Consider the following 14,333-nt stretch of genomic DNA (forward strand, 5'->3'; position numbering starts at 1 on the left):
TCAGCTTCTTAAAGAGGCTTAAAGCCTCCAAAAGTCTGAGAATCACTGCTATAAAGGATTGTTCTAGAATAATGATTCTTACTTTTTTCCCCAAATTAAATCCTATAAAGAATCATAATGGGAGAAGGGGCAGAGCAAAATGGCGGGGTGAGCTGACCCGGGATTCTCTTCCCTCCAAAATACAACAAAGGATTGGAAAAACTGAATTTCAGAGAATAAATCTAATGCCAACACGTTAGAGACCAATACCAAGAAGGCGGAGATCATAAACCTTACTTACGGCCTCGGAGGCACTGGAATGGTAGGAGAGAACATCGCTCCCTGCCCTAGAGTCTGTGATCGCTGCTGCACCGGTCGGGAACGAGCAGGGGAGGGGCTGCACGACCGGGGGATCATCCAGGACTCCTGCCACTGGTCCAGTGGAAACCCACTGACGGGGGGAAAGCTTCCATCCGTGGGGACCCCATAAACCCAGGGCCTCAGGAGACCAGAGAACAGAACTGATCTGACTCCAGACCAGTGTGCGAGAATAGCAGCCCCTCCCTCCCGGGAAAGCCAGTGGGCGCAGCCATCTTGCCCGAAGGCAGGGAGCTCATAACACGCGGCTCTTGACCCCCATCTAGTGGCAACAGGCTGTAACTGCAACCGAATTCTACCACCATGCAAAAAACCCGCTCCTCTACCATCCAGCAATTTATAAAAGCCCCAGACCAGAAGGAAAACAATAAAAACATAGAATTAAGTCCTGAGGACTTGGAATTAGGTAAACTAAGTGATAATGAGTTCAGAGCAGCTATAATAAAAAAACTCAATGAGGTAGAGAGAAAGATAGAGAAACAAGCCAAGTTCTGGAGGTACTTCACAAAAGAGATTGAAATCATAAAGAAGAATCAAACAGAATTACTAGAGATGAAAAACACAATGGACCAGATAAAACAGAATATGGATTCCCTGAATGCCCGTGTAGACACCATAGAAGAGAAAATTAACATAATTGAAGATAGACAGGCTGAATGGCTCCAGACGGAGGAAGAAAGAGAACTAAGAATTAAAAAAACGAGGAAAATCTCCAAGAGATAGTGGATTCAATGAGGAGTAAGAACATAAGGATCATAGGAATTCCTGAGAACGTGGAAAAGGAAAATGGAGCAGAAAGTGTGCTTAACAAAATTATTGAAAAGAACTTCCCAAATCTAGGGATTGACAGAGAAATGTGTGTAGAGGAAGCTTTCAGATCTCCTAGATTTGTCAATGTAAAAAGACCTACTGCAAGGCACATAGTAGTAAAATTGGCAAGAAGGAAAGATAAGGAAAGAATACTCAGGGAAGTAAGAAAAAAGAACAGAATAACCTATAAAGGAGCCCCTATCAGACGTCAGCGGATTTCTCTACAGAAACCCTACAAGCTAGGAGAGAATGGAGTGACATATTCAAAGCTTTAAAAGATGAAAATCTTCAGCCAAGAGTACTCTATCCAGCAAGAATTTCCTTCAGATATGAGGGAGAAATTAAATCTTTTCCAGACAAACAAAAGTTAAGGGAATTTGTAACTAAAAGCCCTCCACTACAAGAAATCCTCAAGAAGGCTCTCATACCTGAAAAAATAAAAAAGGGAGAAAGGGGTCACAATCCACAGACTAGGGAGACCGATGGATAGAACCAGAACAGGACAGCAAATATTCAACTATAGCATTAGGGTAAAGGTAAGGAAACTACCAAAGCAAGGACGATCTTATCACTCTAACTACAAATTCATAACATGAGTTGGACTAAGAAATGAAAATAATTATTTAGGAGGGGAAGAGCAAAGGGTCTAAATCAGTATTGGTCAAGTAAGTAAGAGACCACCAGAGAATAGAATATATTATACATGAGATTCTAAATACAAACTTCAAGGTAGACGCTAAAATAAAATACAGAACAGAGTCACAAATCATAAATAAGGAAAAATCTAAGAAACCCAGCATAGGAAATTGCAGTATTAAATGGGTAGTCTAAAGCACACAGGAAAACAAGATAATGAGCGACAGATTGACAGCATTAAGTCCACATGCATCAATAATCACTCTCAATGTAAACGGCTTGAACTCTCCAATAAAAAGACACAGAGTGGCAAAATGGATTAAAGAACAAGATCCAACAATTTGCTGCCTCCAAGAAACACATCTCAGCCCCAAGGACAAACACAGGCTCAGGGTGAAGGGATGGAGGACAATACTTCAAGCTAATAACAAGGAAAAAAAGGCAGGTGTTGCAATTCTTATATCAGACCAAGTGGATTTCAAAATAAGACAGGTAAAGAGAGACACAGAGGGACAATATATAATGATCAAAGGGACACTTCATCAAGAAGAAATAACGCTTATAAATATCTATGCACCCAACACAGGAGCACCAAGATTCATAAAGCAACTATTAACAGACCTAAAGGAAGATGTTAAAAACAACACAATAATAGTAGGGGACCTTAACACCCCACTCACATCAATTGACAGATCATCCAGACAGAAAATCAACAAGGAAATAGTGGAGCTAAATGAAAAACTAAAACAATTGTACTTAATAGACTTATATAGATCACTTCACCCTGAAAGAGCTGAATACACATTCTTCTCAAGTGCACATGGAACATTCTCAAGGACAGACCATATGTTGGGAAACAAGGCAAGCCTCTACAAATTTAAAAAAATTGAAATAAGAACAAGCATCTTCTCCAATCATAGTGCTATAAGGCTAGAAATTAATTACAAGAAAAAAGCTGAGAAAGGCACAAGGATGTGGAGACTAAACAACACACTACTGGACAAGCAATGGATCATTGAAGAAATTAAAGAAGAAATCAAAAAATACCTGGAAACAAATGAAAATGATAACATGCCATACCAACTCATATGGGATACAACAAAAGGTGTATTAAGAGGAAAATTCATCGCAATACAGGCACATCTTAACAAACAAGAAAAATGCCAAATAAGCAATCTTAAAGTACACCTAACTGAACTAGAGAAAAAAGAATAAATAAAGCCCAAAGTCAGCAGAAGGAGAGAAATAATAAAAAGCAGAGCAGAAATAAATACTATTGAAATGAAAAAGGCAGTAGAAAGGATCAATGAAACAAAGAGCTGGTTTTTTGAGAAGATAAATAGAATTGACAAACCACTAGCCAGACTTACAAAGAAAAAAAGGGAGAAAGCTCAAATAAACAAAATCAGAAATGAAAGAGGAGAAATAACAACAGACTCTGCAGAAATACAATGGATTATAAGAGAATACTACAAAAAACTATATGCCAACAGAATGGATAACCTAGAGGAAATGGATAAATTCTTGGACTCCTACAATCTCCCAAAGCTCACTCAAGAAGAGGCAGACAATTTGAACAGACCAATCACAAGGAAAAAGATTGAAACAGCAATCAAAAACATCCCAAAGAACAAAACCCCAGGACCAGATGGCTTTCCTGGGGAATTCTACCAAACTTTCAGAGAGGATTTAATACCTATCCTTTTCAAGCTATTCCGAAAAATTAGGGAAGATGGAACACTTCCTAACACATTCTATGAGGCCGACATCACGCTGATATCAAAACCTGACAAGGACACCACGAAATATCACTGATGAATGTAGATGCAAAAATTCTAAACAAAATTTCTGCAACTAGAATTCAGCAATTCATCAAAAGGATCATACATCAGGATCAGGTGGGATTCATACCAGGGACACAGGGATGGTTCAACATCCACAAATCAATCAACGTGATACACCACATCAACAAACTAAGGAATAAAAACCACATGATCATCTCAATAGATGCAGAGAAGGCATTTGACAAGATCCAACAGCCATTTATGATAAAAACTCTGAACAAAATGGGCATAGAAGGAAACTACCTCAACATAATAAAGGCCGTATATGACAAACCCATAGCCAACATCATACTCAATGGGCAAAAACTGAACGCCATCCCCCTGAAAACAGGAACAAGACAAGGATGCCCTCTATCACCACTCTTATTTAACATAGTACTGGAGGTCCTGGCCAGAGCAATCAGGCAAGAAAAAGGAATAAAAGGAATCCAAATAGGGAGGGAAGAAGTGAAACTCTCGCTGTTTGCAGACGACATGATCTTATATATAGAAAACCCCAAAGAATCCATTGGAAAACTCTTAGAAGTAATCAACAACTACAGCAAAGTTGCAGGGTACAAAATCAATTTGCATAAATCAGTAGCATTTCTATACTCTAATAACGAACTAACAGAAAAAGAACTGAAGAACACAATACCATTCACAATCGCAACAAAAAGAATAAAATACCTTGGGGTAAATTTAACTAAGGAAGTGAAGGACCTATATGATGAAAATTACAAGGCCTTTCTGAGAGAATTGGATGATGACATAAGGAGATGGAAAGACATTCCATGTACTGGATTGGAAGAATAAACATAGTTAAAATGTCCGTTCTACCTAAAGCAATCTACAGATTCAATGCCATCCCAATCAGAATCCCAATGACATTCTTTACAGAATTAGAACAAAGAATCCTAAAATTCATATGGGGCAACAAAAGACCCCGAATTTCTAAAGCAATCCTGAGAAAAAAGAACAAAATGGGAGGCATCACAATCCCTGACTTCAAAACATACTACAAAGCTACAGTAATCAAAACAGCATGGTACTGGTACAAAAACAGGTGCACAGATCAATGGAACAGAATTGAAAGCCCAGAAATAAAACCACACATCTATGGACAGCTTATCTTTGACAAAGGAGCTGAGGGCATACAATGGAGAAAAGAAAGTCTTTTCAACAAATGGTGCTGGGAAAACTGGAAAGCCACCTGTAAAAGAATGAAAATTGACCATTCTTTTTCACCATTCACCAAAATAAACTCAAAATGGATCAAAGACCTAAAGGTGAGACCTGAAACCATAAGGCTTCTGGAAGAAAACGTAGGCAGTACACTCTTTGACATCAGTATTAAAAGGATCTTATTGGACACCATGCCTTCTCAGAGAAGGGAAACAATAGAAAGAATAAACAAATGGGACTTCATCAGACTAAAGAGCTTCTTCAAGGCAAACGAAAACAGGATTGAAACAAAAAAACAACCCACTAACTGGGAAAAAAAATATTTGCAAGTCATATATCTGACAAAGGCTTAATATCCGTAATAGATAAAGAACTCTCACAACTCAACAACAAAAAATCAAACAACCTGATCAAAAAACGGGCAGGAGACATGAACAGACATTTCTCCAAAGAAGATATACGGATGGCCAATAGGCACATGAAAAGATGCTCATCATCGATGATCATCAGGGAAATGCAAATCAAAACTACACTAAGATATCACCTTACACCCATTAGAATGACAAAAATATCTAAAACTAATAGTAACAAATGTTGGAGAGGTTGTGGAGAAAAAGGAACCCTCATACACTGCTGGTGGGAATGCAAACTGGTGCAGCCACTATGGAAAACAGTATGGAGATTCCTCAAAAAATTAAAAATAGAACTACCATACGATCCAGCCATCCCACTACTGGGAATTTATCCAAAGAGCTTGAAGTCAGCAATCCCAAAAGTCCTATGCACCCCAATGTTCATTGCAGCATTATTTTCAATAGCCAAGACATGGAAGCAACCTAAGTGCCCATCAACAGACGAATGGATAAAGAAGATGTGGTACATATATACAATGGAATACTACTCAGCTGCAAAACAGAACAAAATCATTCCATTTGCAATAACATGGATGGACCTTGAGGGAATTATGTTAAGTGAAATAAGCCAGCTAGAGAAGGATAATCTGTGTATGTCTCCACTCATATGAGGAATTTAAAATTATGGACTAAGAACAGTTTAGTGGATACCAGGGGAAAGGTGGGGTGGGGGGTGGGCACAAAGGGTGAAGTGGTGCACCTACAACACAAATGACAAACATTAATGTACAACTGAAATTTCACAAGATTGTAACCTATCATTAACTCAATAAAAATAAAATAAAATAAAATAAAAAAAGAATCATAATGTAAGAGAGAGGAAAGCAGACCTGGATCCCGACTTGCTCAGAACCTCATCCTCCATTTCCCAAGGTACCTACAAAGAACAGAGTCCAGTTTGAAAACCATGCTTATAAAGCCAAAGGCTTATGGAGCTTCAGAGCCAGTTGGGCCCTTAAAAATCAGTGAGACCCACTAGGTCACACCTTGTAGGGGGGCTTGGTGAAGCTCACAGAGCATATCATTAGCAGTGCTGGAACCTAACACAGATCCCTTCCCTCCCAGCTCTTTTACTGCTCAATCTTGCCTTATTTCCCAAGAACCTAAATTTGAAAAAAATAGGGGCTGGCCCAGTGGCGCAGCGGTTAAGTGCTCACCTTCCGCTTTGGTGCCCCATGGTTCACCGGTTCCATCCCAGGTGCAGACATGGCACCGCTTGGCACACCATGCTGTGGTAGGCATCCCACATATAAAGTAGAAGAAGATGGGTACGGATGTTAGCTCAGGGCCAGTCTTCCTCAGCAAAAAGAGGAGGATTGGCAGCAGTTAGCTCAGGGCTAATCTTCCTCAAAATAAATAAAAATTTTTAAAAATTAAACAAATTAAACTCTTTCTATCCTGAATATAGATCCCCAACAGGAAGCCCTTTTTCCTATAGATATTTAGACTTCTGGAAAGAGAGATTTCTTCCTCTAAATGCCTCTCAACAAACTATAATACATGGTAGAAAATCTATGGCTTACATTTGAATAGTTCTTTACAACTTACAACATCAACACCCATTTGCTGACTTATTTTACAATGGGAAAACCAAGACTCTTGAGTCTTTCCACTATCTCTCAGCCTTTGTGTTCAAATGTATATATTCTGTGGTTCTCAAAACAGTGAACAGGTGGGGGTATAACTGGCTTGTTGGTATCTTTTGGAGGAGGTGAGGCCAACCTTGCTCATCACTGCCACTTGGAGGTGGAGGAGAGATAAAGGCTGACAATGACTGAACATATGTATACGAGATATACTAGAACCTAATTTCTGAACAACCTTGCAAGTATGTTTTTAATCACCATTTTTGCAGATGCATAACATGAAGCTTAGAAAGAGAAAGTGTCTTGCCTAAGGTCACACAGCTAGTAAACTGAAATAAACTTCAGGCCTGTCTGCCTCCTCATCCTGTGTTTTTTCCACACCAGCTAGCTGCACGGGCTTTGAACATGCCAACCTGCCTCCCTGGGCAGGCAGTCCTGGCCTCCTCTAACCCCTCTGCCCCTTCCTTCCTTTCTCTCTGTTAGGAGTGCCAGCTTCTCTCAGGGCACCAGGGCCTCGTTTCTCATGAGGAGCGACACAGCCGTACAGAAACTTGCCCAGGGCAATGGACACTGTGTCAACGGGGTCAGTGGTCAAGTCCACGGCTTCTATAGCCTCCCCAAGCCGAGCCGGCACAATACAGAATTCAGAGACAGTACCTACGACCTGCCCCGGAGCCTGGCCTCCCATGGCCACACCAAGGGCAGCCTCACAGGCTCTGAGACGGATAACGAGGATGTGTACACCTTCAAGACGCCCAGCAACACCCTGTGCCGGGAGTTTGGGGACCTCCTGGTAGATAATATGGATGTTCCAGCCACCCCACTCTCAGCTTACCAGATCCCTAGGACATTCACACTGGACAAGAACCACAATGCCATGGCCGTGGCCACTCCTGGGGACTCAGCCATAGCTCCCCCACCCCGGCCCCCCAAGCCAAGTCAGGCAGAAACACCTCGATGGGGCAGCCCTCAGCAGAGACCTCCAATCAGTGAAAGTGGCAGATCAGTCTCGGCCGCCGCCACCATCCCCAGGCGCAATACCCTCCCTGCAATGGACAACAGCCGACTTCACCGAGGTCAGTAGAAGCTCCAGCCGAGACCCCGGGGAAACAGAGGTAGCACAGGGCTTCTCAGTGGTTTGCTAGTCCTTAGTCATGCATGCTGAGGAGACTCACGGCCCACCCAGGTCACTGATATTCACGCGTCCAGGCATTTTCCACCCAGACCCCCTACTGGTTGGTTCTCCAGCACTTGAGGCTATTAGTGGACACACACAGTGGCAAGAGCGTAGCAGCCTCTGCTGGAGAGACGTTACTGTTCTACTAAGGGAGGTAGAGCGTTCTTGGTTAACCACAATACAATGTATTATGGTTTTAGAAGTCCAAATGATAGTATTTTATTCATTTATAAATCAAACCAAAGATTTCAAGAATAAATTTAGAGGACTAGTGCAAACTGGAGCCAAACCTCTGTGGACTAACAGACTATTCAAACAAAATTAGATCTACAAAATATTTTCTAAGCCACGCTTGAATCTCTTTGGTTAAAGTATAAACTTCAATCTGAAGTATATAAATTCTATTGCCACTTATTTTCCATTGAGAGTATTCCAGCCCTGCATATACCCTCCTCTATTTGATGAAAAAGTACAATAACACTAATGCCTTTCATTTTGCATGTTGCTTTATAGCAGGTGCAGCCTGTCCTTATCTGTCCTATTATTTAAGCCATGTAATGACCCTGAGAGTTTGGTGGGGCTTCATTGTCTCCATTTCACATGAGGCCCATGGTAGTTAAGAGATTTATTCATGGCTGCAAAGTCAGTCAGTGGCAGAGATGGGACTTGGACCTCAGGGTCCTGACTCTTGGCTTAGTACTCTTTGTGATTTTTTAGTCCATCAACTGTTCTATCAATCACCCTGTGCTTTGGAACTGAAATGATGCAAACATATATAAAATATGTCTCTGCCCTTCAGAGAGCTCACATCTAGTTGGGGAAATAAAACCAACATGTATATATTCGTCCAGTATCATTATTACTGTAGTATTTGTGTAAATGATGGCTAGAATGAGTGGGACAGGTGGTAAGGGCTACAGGAGTTGAAGGAGGGGCGCATAAATGAGGGCAGAAGTGGTCAAGGAGGGATATGATGCCGATGCTAACACCAGAGCTGGATCCAGAAGCCCGGGAGGAGCTTTTGAACAGAGGTGCGACATGACAGAAGTAATACCCTATCCCTTGGGGTTGAGAGTCCTATCTTCCGGTGTGTCAGTAAGCCCCTGAGCAGCATCGGTGAGGATTTAGGGAAGTGTCAACACGTGGATCAACTGAGTGCACATGGATCTTCCTTCCTCTGTCGTAGCATCTTCCTGTGAGTCCTACGAGTACCCCCAGCGTGGTGGAGAGAGTGCAGGCCGATCTGCCGAGTCCATGAGTGATGCAGTCGGTTCTTTCCTGGTGAGTGGGGCTTAGCCAGGGGCCATCAGGCCAGCTCAGGGGGTTAAGTTCACATCCCGTGGAAATAAAGGCACAGCCCCGAAGAATGATGGCATCTCCATTTTAGGACCCTGCCTAGCTTCTTGTCTTACTTTAGAACCCTGGGTTGAGTTTTTTGGAAAGTAAGGTACAGGTATCCTAGTCTGGAAGAAATGAGTGTACTTAGGTACACTAGACTCCAAGGCTCACCAGCCCTGTGGGTAAGCAGGAGAGGTCTAGAATGCAGAGGACCCCGGCTCTGGGACGGTGGACCTAAGGCAGCATCCTTATCCATGAGGTCTCACCTGGAGGAGAGTGCTGCGGTGTGAGACTACGGGCAAGGGTGGTGCTGAGAGTCAGGCTCCATGGCAGATTAATGGTTTGAGCGCAGGATCCCAGGCTGCCCTGCAGGGGGCTGACCACAGTTCTGCAAGGTGTCAGGCCCCAGCTGAGCAGACTAAGGTCTGGCTTCAGGCCCACTGGAAAGACTGAAATTAGGTAATCAAGGCAGAAGCAGCCTAGTTGTACATCGGGACAGACAGGGCAGGAGTTGAAGGAAGGCTCTCGCCAGGGTTGCTGCATCGTACAACTCTATGGCAGCTCTGACTGCAGTGTGGGGATCACACTAAAAGCTGAACTGGGGAAGCACAGCTGGCCCCAGACGTCACCTGCTCGGTAGAGCCAAAGCTTCTAATATGCTCCTCGCCCTGCTCAGGGCCTGAAATGCTGACGTGCCAGTGGTGAGTCTGGACTTGAGGTAGAAGGGCAGATCCCCAACCAAACCTATGCAGTCCATGGCTTGTGCTACCCCCTGCCTTGGTCAGGTATCCAGAAGGCCTCATGGACCAGCCGCCAAGGATGTTTCATGCTAAAGATTTATCACAAATCATAAGTGGGTCCCAAGGGATCATGGAAGCTAGAAGGGACCCACAGACCTCATTTTCCCCTGTCTCCCACTCTACCTTCTTACTTGGTTTTCCCAGGGTCGGCCTTTTAGCTTCACAGCACAGCTAACTCAGTCGTGACTTTTCTTACCCTGTATACAAATTCTCCCACCTTTCTTGTTTCTTCTTGCCAATGACAGCTGTATTTCTTTCACTCTCCTTCCTAGCCAGGGAAAACAGTTGTGGGCCGATCGGATAGCACCAATTCCGAAGACAACTATGTGCCCATGAATCCAGGTTCCTCCACCCTCCTGGCCATGGAGCGAGCAAGTGATAATGCCCAGAGTGTCTACATCCCCATGAGCCCAGGTCCCCATCACTTCGACCCGCTTGGCTACCCCTCTACCGCCCTTCCTGTGCACCGAGGCCCCAGCCGAGCAAGTGAGATCCAGCCACCCCCTGTCAACCGCAACCTCAAACCTGACCGGAAAGGTAAGTCCACTTTCCCCTGTCCCATCTCTGGACAATGTCCAGGGACTATTTGCATTCATTTAGGGATCAGGTGGATCCTGAACTTTTCTTGCAAGGAAGTGGTGGCCTCTGGGACCTAAACCACCCCAAACTCGCGCACACACACATACACAAACACTCCAAATCCATCCTAATGATCTGGCACCCTGGAGACTGGCTGCTGGAGCAGCCTGGATGGGCAGGAGTGCAGGAATCCAAAGGACACGTCGGACTTGGGTTCCAGCTTGCCGCCTGCCAACATGTGACTGTAGACAGAGCACTCTGTGCCTGTGAGCCTTGTTTCTTTGTCTGTGAAACACAGATGGGCCTGTAGCATGTATAAACTGTAGGCACGTATAAAATGCTGTTCAGTGTTGAGGGATTAGTGTTAGATCTGGGGCGGGGCAGTGCAGAAACGACAAAGTGGTCAATTAAAAGATGTGCTATACTGTAATGGAAAGGCTTGAGCTTTCAAACCACATAGATGTGGGTGGAATCCTTATCCAGCACTTCCTGGGTGTGTGACTTTGGGTAAATCATTTAAATTCTCTGAGCCTCAGTTTTCTTATCTGTGAAATGGGGATAGTAATTCCTGCCTCCCAGTTTTGCTCAGAGGGAAAGCACGTAGGGCGTTGACTGTGGCACACAGTGGGTGTTGAGTGAAGTTAGATCTATGCCCCCTGCATTTAGACCGGGAAGAAGTGCTGTACTTCAGGCTCCACGTCTGCCTCAACCCCACTGTGGGCCTTGGATCAGTGGCAGGGATTCACAGGGAGAAGTATGTAATGGGGCGGAGAGAAGCCCTCCTTGTTCTGGCCAGCAGGAAATTAAAGTCTTAGCATTTGGATTGAAGCCTTCAGGGCCTCGTGGCATTCACCTTCCTCTGCTCTAGGTTCCCCAGCCCTGGACCAGGAGCAGCCGGGAGCCGTCACGGTGGCCTTCTCCATTTCAAATATCATCTCTTGTTTTTATATACAGTCACAGATCTGGGGAGAACAGTCTGTCGTCATACACTGTCCCCCCACGTTTTGGATTCTGAAAATATGATTGCCATAGATACAGTGCAAAGAAGATATAATGTGGACTCTGAAGACATGCCTTCAAGGCCAGTCAATGTGGGCAAGGATTATAGAACCTTGCTGAGCCTCAGTTTCCCTATGTAGTAACACTGGGATGAATACGAAGGCATTTATAAATATATTTGTGTGGTATATGTAAGTGTATGTATGTGTGGCATTAGCATTGGCTGATTACTTGACTTTCTGTTCCTGCTCCAGCAAAGCCAACACCACTTGACCTGAGAAACAACACCGTCATTGATGAGCTCCCCTTCAAGTCACCTGTCACCAAATCTTGGTCTCGGGCCATGTGAGTTTCTGTCTGTGGAAGCAGGAGCTTGGAACAGGGCCGTTAGGGCTGGCGAGTGAAGTGGTCATGGCCTGTGAGTCAGGAAAGCTGCATCCTGATGCTAATGCTGTAGCTGAGCACATCTCTTGATCTCTCTGGGCTTGATTTCCTCATCCATAAAGGGGGACTAATTGTACCTGCTCTGTATCAGATCTTAAACTGATAACGGAGTGTGAAGCTCTGAGGGTGGAGGGTCTGGGGGTGTGAGGGTCAGGGACCCAGCTGGAGGCTGAAAACTTCCTGAGGGCTTACTCTGTCTCTCTCACAACAGCCACACCTTCAACTCCAGCTCCTCCCAGTACTGCCGCCCCATCTCCACGCAGAGCATCACCAGCACGGACTCGGGAGACAGCGAAGAGAACTATGTCCCTATGGTGAGGCCCCTGGGACCCACTTCTCAGTTCCCCACTTCCCGGCTTGGCTAACTCACCTCAGCCCAGGGGTTCCTATGTTATTTGTGATTTAGTTTGCTGCTGGGGTGATTGTCAGAGGCAAGGAAGGCATGGTCCCCGCCCGCCAGGAGGCCACGGTCTTAAGGGGCAGAGAAGGCCTGTCTCTCTCACGACTGTGACACAGGTGGCATGGTCAGTGCCCCTGGAGAGGCAGTGCTGCAGGGATGCACCCGAAGGATGGGCGATCTTGCCAGGCAAAGGTGGAGGTGGCTGTGCAGAGGAGGGGCATGGGGGAGAATCATCGTCGTTTAGCTATGGCTGAAGATGAGGTGGGCAGGGGTGAGGTTGGACTAAAGCAGACCTTGAAGGACCCAGAATGCTGTCTTGGGAAGTCTGGGCTTTTCCTGTGGGCAGGAGGGAGCCCCAGAAGTCTGGCAGGCCAACTGCTTAGACAGGTGTTTGAGAAGAATGAATAGAGCACTCTTCGAAGGTAACTTCCTTCTCTGTCCTGTTAAAATCTTTGAAAAGTAAAAGGTCTTCTCTTCATTTCCTTATCCTGTTGTTCCCATGAGCATGGGCACGTATGTGAGTGTAAGCATTTACTGAGTATCTACTCAGTGGCAGGGGAACACACCTGCACAGGACTCACTGTGGGGAAGGCCACAGTAGAGCTACAAACAGGCAGCGCGTGGTAAGTTGCTTCCCCGAGATTTTCATTGAAAAGAGAATAGCTGCCCAGTAGCTGGGAGGCACTCCATAAATAATGAAAGAATGAATCAACCAACCAGTAACACAGCCTAAAAACAGGACATAGGGCTATGGCCTTTCTCATTGAGTATAAGACTTCAGGAAAATCCAAGACAAGTTGGTCTTGGTTCCCAGATGGAGACAGGACCCTAGAGCGTGTCCTTAGAAGAGCTGCTGAAGGGACTGGAGCCTGGGGAGGAGGCAGCTCTGTTCAGATCGCTGAGGTACTGGGGCCGGAGGGAGCAGGCTGCTCGGTGTGGCTCCTTTTTAGGCCACGGGTGGGAGTTTCAGAGATGCAGATCTGGTGCAAGAGAAGATGACTTTCCAACATCCAGCACATAAAGGAAACGTGCTCCCTTCTTAGGGACCAGCAAGTGAAGGCTGGGTCTGTCCGGGAGACCGTGGAGGAGGTTTGGCCTGATGCCCTAGAAGCGAGGCAGCGTGGTACGGTGGCGTGAGCACAGGTCTGGGAGTCAGAAAACAGACCTGGCTCCCATTCCTGCTCACCAGCTATACAACTGTAGGCAAGTCACTTGACTTCTCAACCACAGTTTTATCTTTGTTTTTAAAAGTAAGAATAGTAGTAATACCGACGTCACAGGATTGTCGAGGGTTTAAGTGAGAAGGTGGAGTCCCTAGGGCAGCGCGACTCAGAGCAGCACTCCGTGAGCTCGCAGCTCTTGCTCCCAGAGCTGTGTTCTTCCAGCTTAGTCTGTTTCCTGAACTTACTAAGTTTCTTCCTTCTTTATGACAGCAAAACCCCGTGTCTGCATCTCCCATTCCCAGCGGCACCAACAGCCCAGCCCCAAAGAAGAGCACCGGCAGCGTCGATTATCTGGCCCTGGACTTCCAGCCGAGCTCCCCAAGCCCCCACCGCAAGGTGCCTGGGGTGGGGAGTCAGCGCTCTCAGGGCCCTGGGGGAGGGATGCCAGGGGCTCAACACTGAGCACAGCACTCGGCCTCTCATGACTCGACCATGCTTTAGTCGGGGTCTTAGAGGGCTCTTTCCTCTCTCTCGGTGCACAGACACCCTCGGTTCACGGGACCTCCTCAGCCAGTCCATCCCCCTTGTGCAGGTGGGCAAACGAATGCACACTGAGACACAAT

At 45.4% G+C, this 14,333-nt stretch overlaps 1 protein-coding gene across 2 annotated transcripts in view; it reads left to right on the plus strand.

Moving 5' to 3' along the window:
• Positions 1–14,333, plus strand: part of GAB2 (GRB2 associated binding protein 2) — a 181,410-nt gene that overhangs the window by 162,274 nt on the left and 4,803 nt on the right. For both annotated transcript variants that reach the window (XM_070625776.1, XM_070625777.1), the window contains 6 exons: positions 7,294–7,886; positions 9,174–9,268; positions 10,398–10,662; positions 11,958–12,048; positions 12,359–12,461; positions 13,981–14,106. In XM_070625776.1, the coding sequence (XP_070481877.1) occupies positions 7,294–7,886; positions 9,174–9,268; positions 10,398–10,662; positions 11,958–12,048; positions 12,359–12,461; positions 13,981–14,106 (1,273 nt within the window). The remainder of the gene's footprint in view (positions 1–7,293; positions 7,887–9,173; positions 9,269–10,397; positions 10,663–11,957; positions 12,049–12,358; positions 12,462–13,980; positions 14,107–14,333) is intronic.

The sequence above is a fragment of the Equus przewalskii genome, chromosome 6, assembly GCF_037783145.1.
Source record: "Equus przewalskii isolate Varuska chromosome 6, EquPr2, whole genome shotgun sequence".
Classification (NCBI taxonomy): domain Eukaryota; kingdom Metazoa; phylum Chordata; class Mammalia; order Perissodactyla; family Equidae; genus Equus; species Equus przewalskii.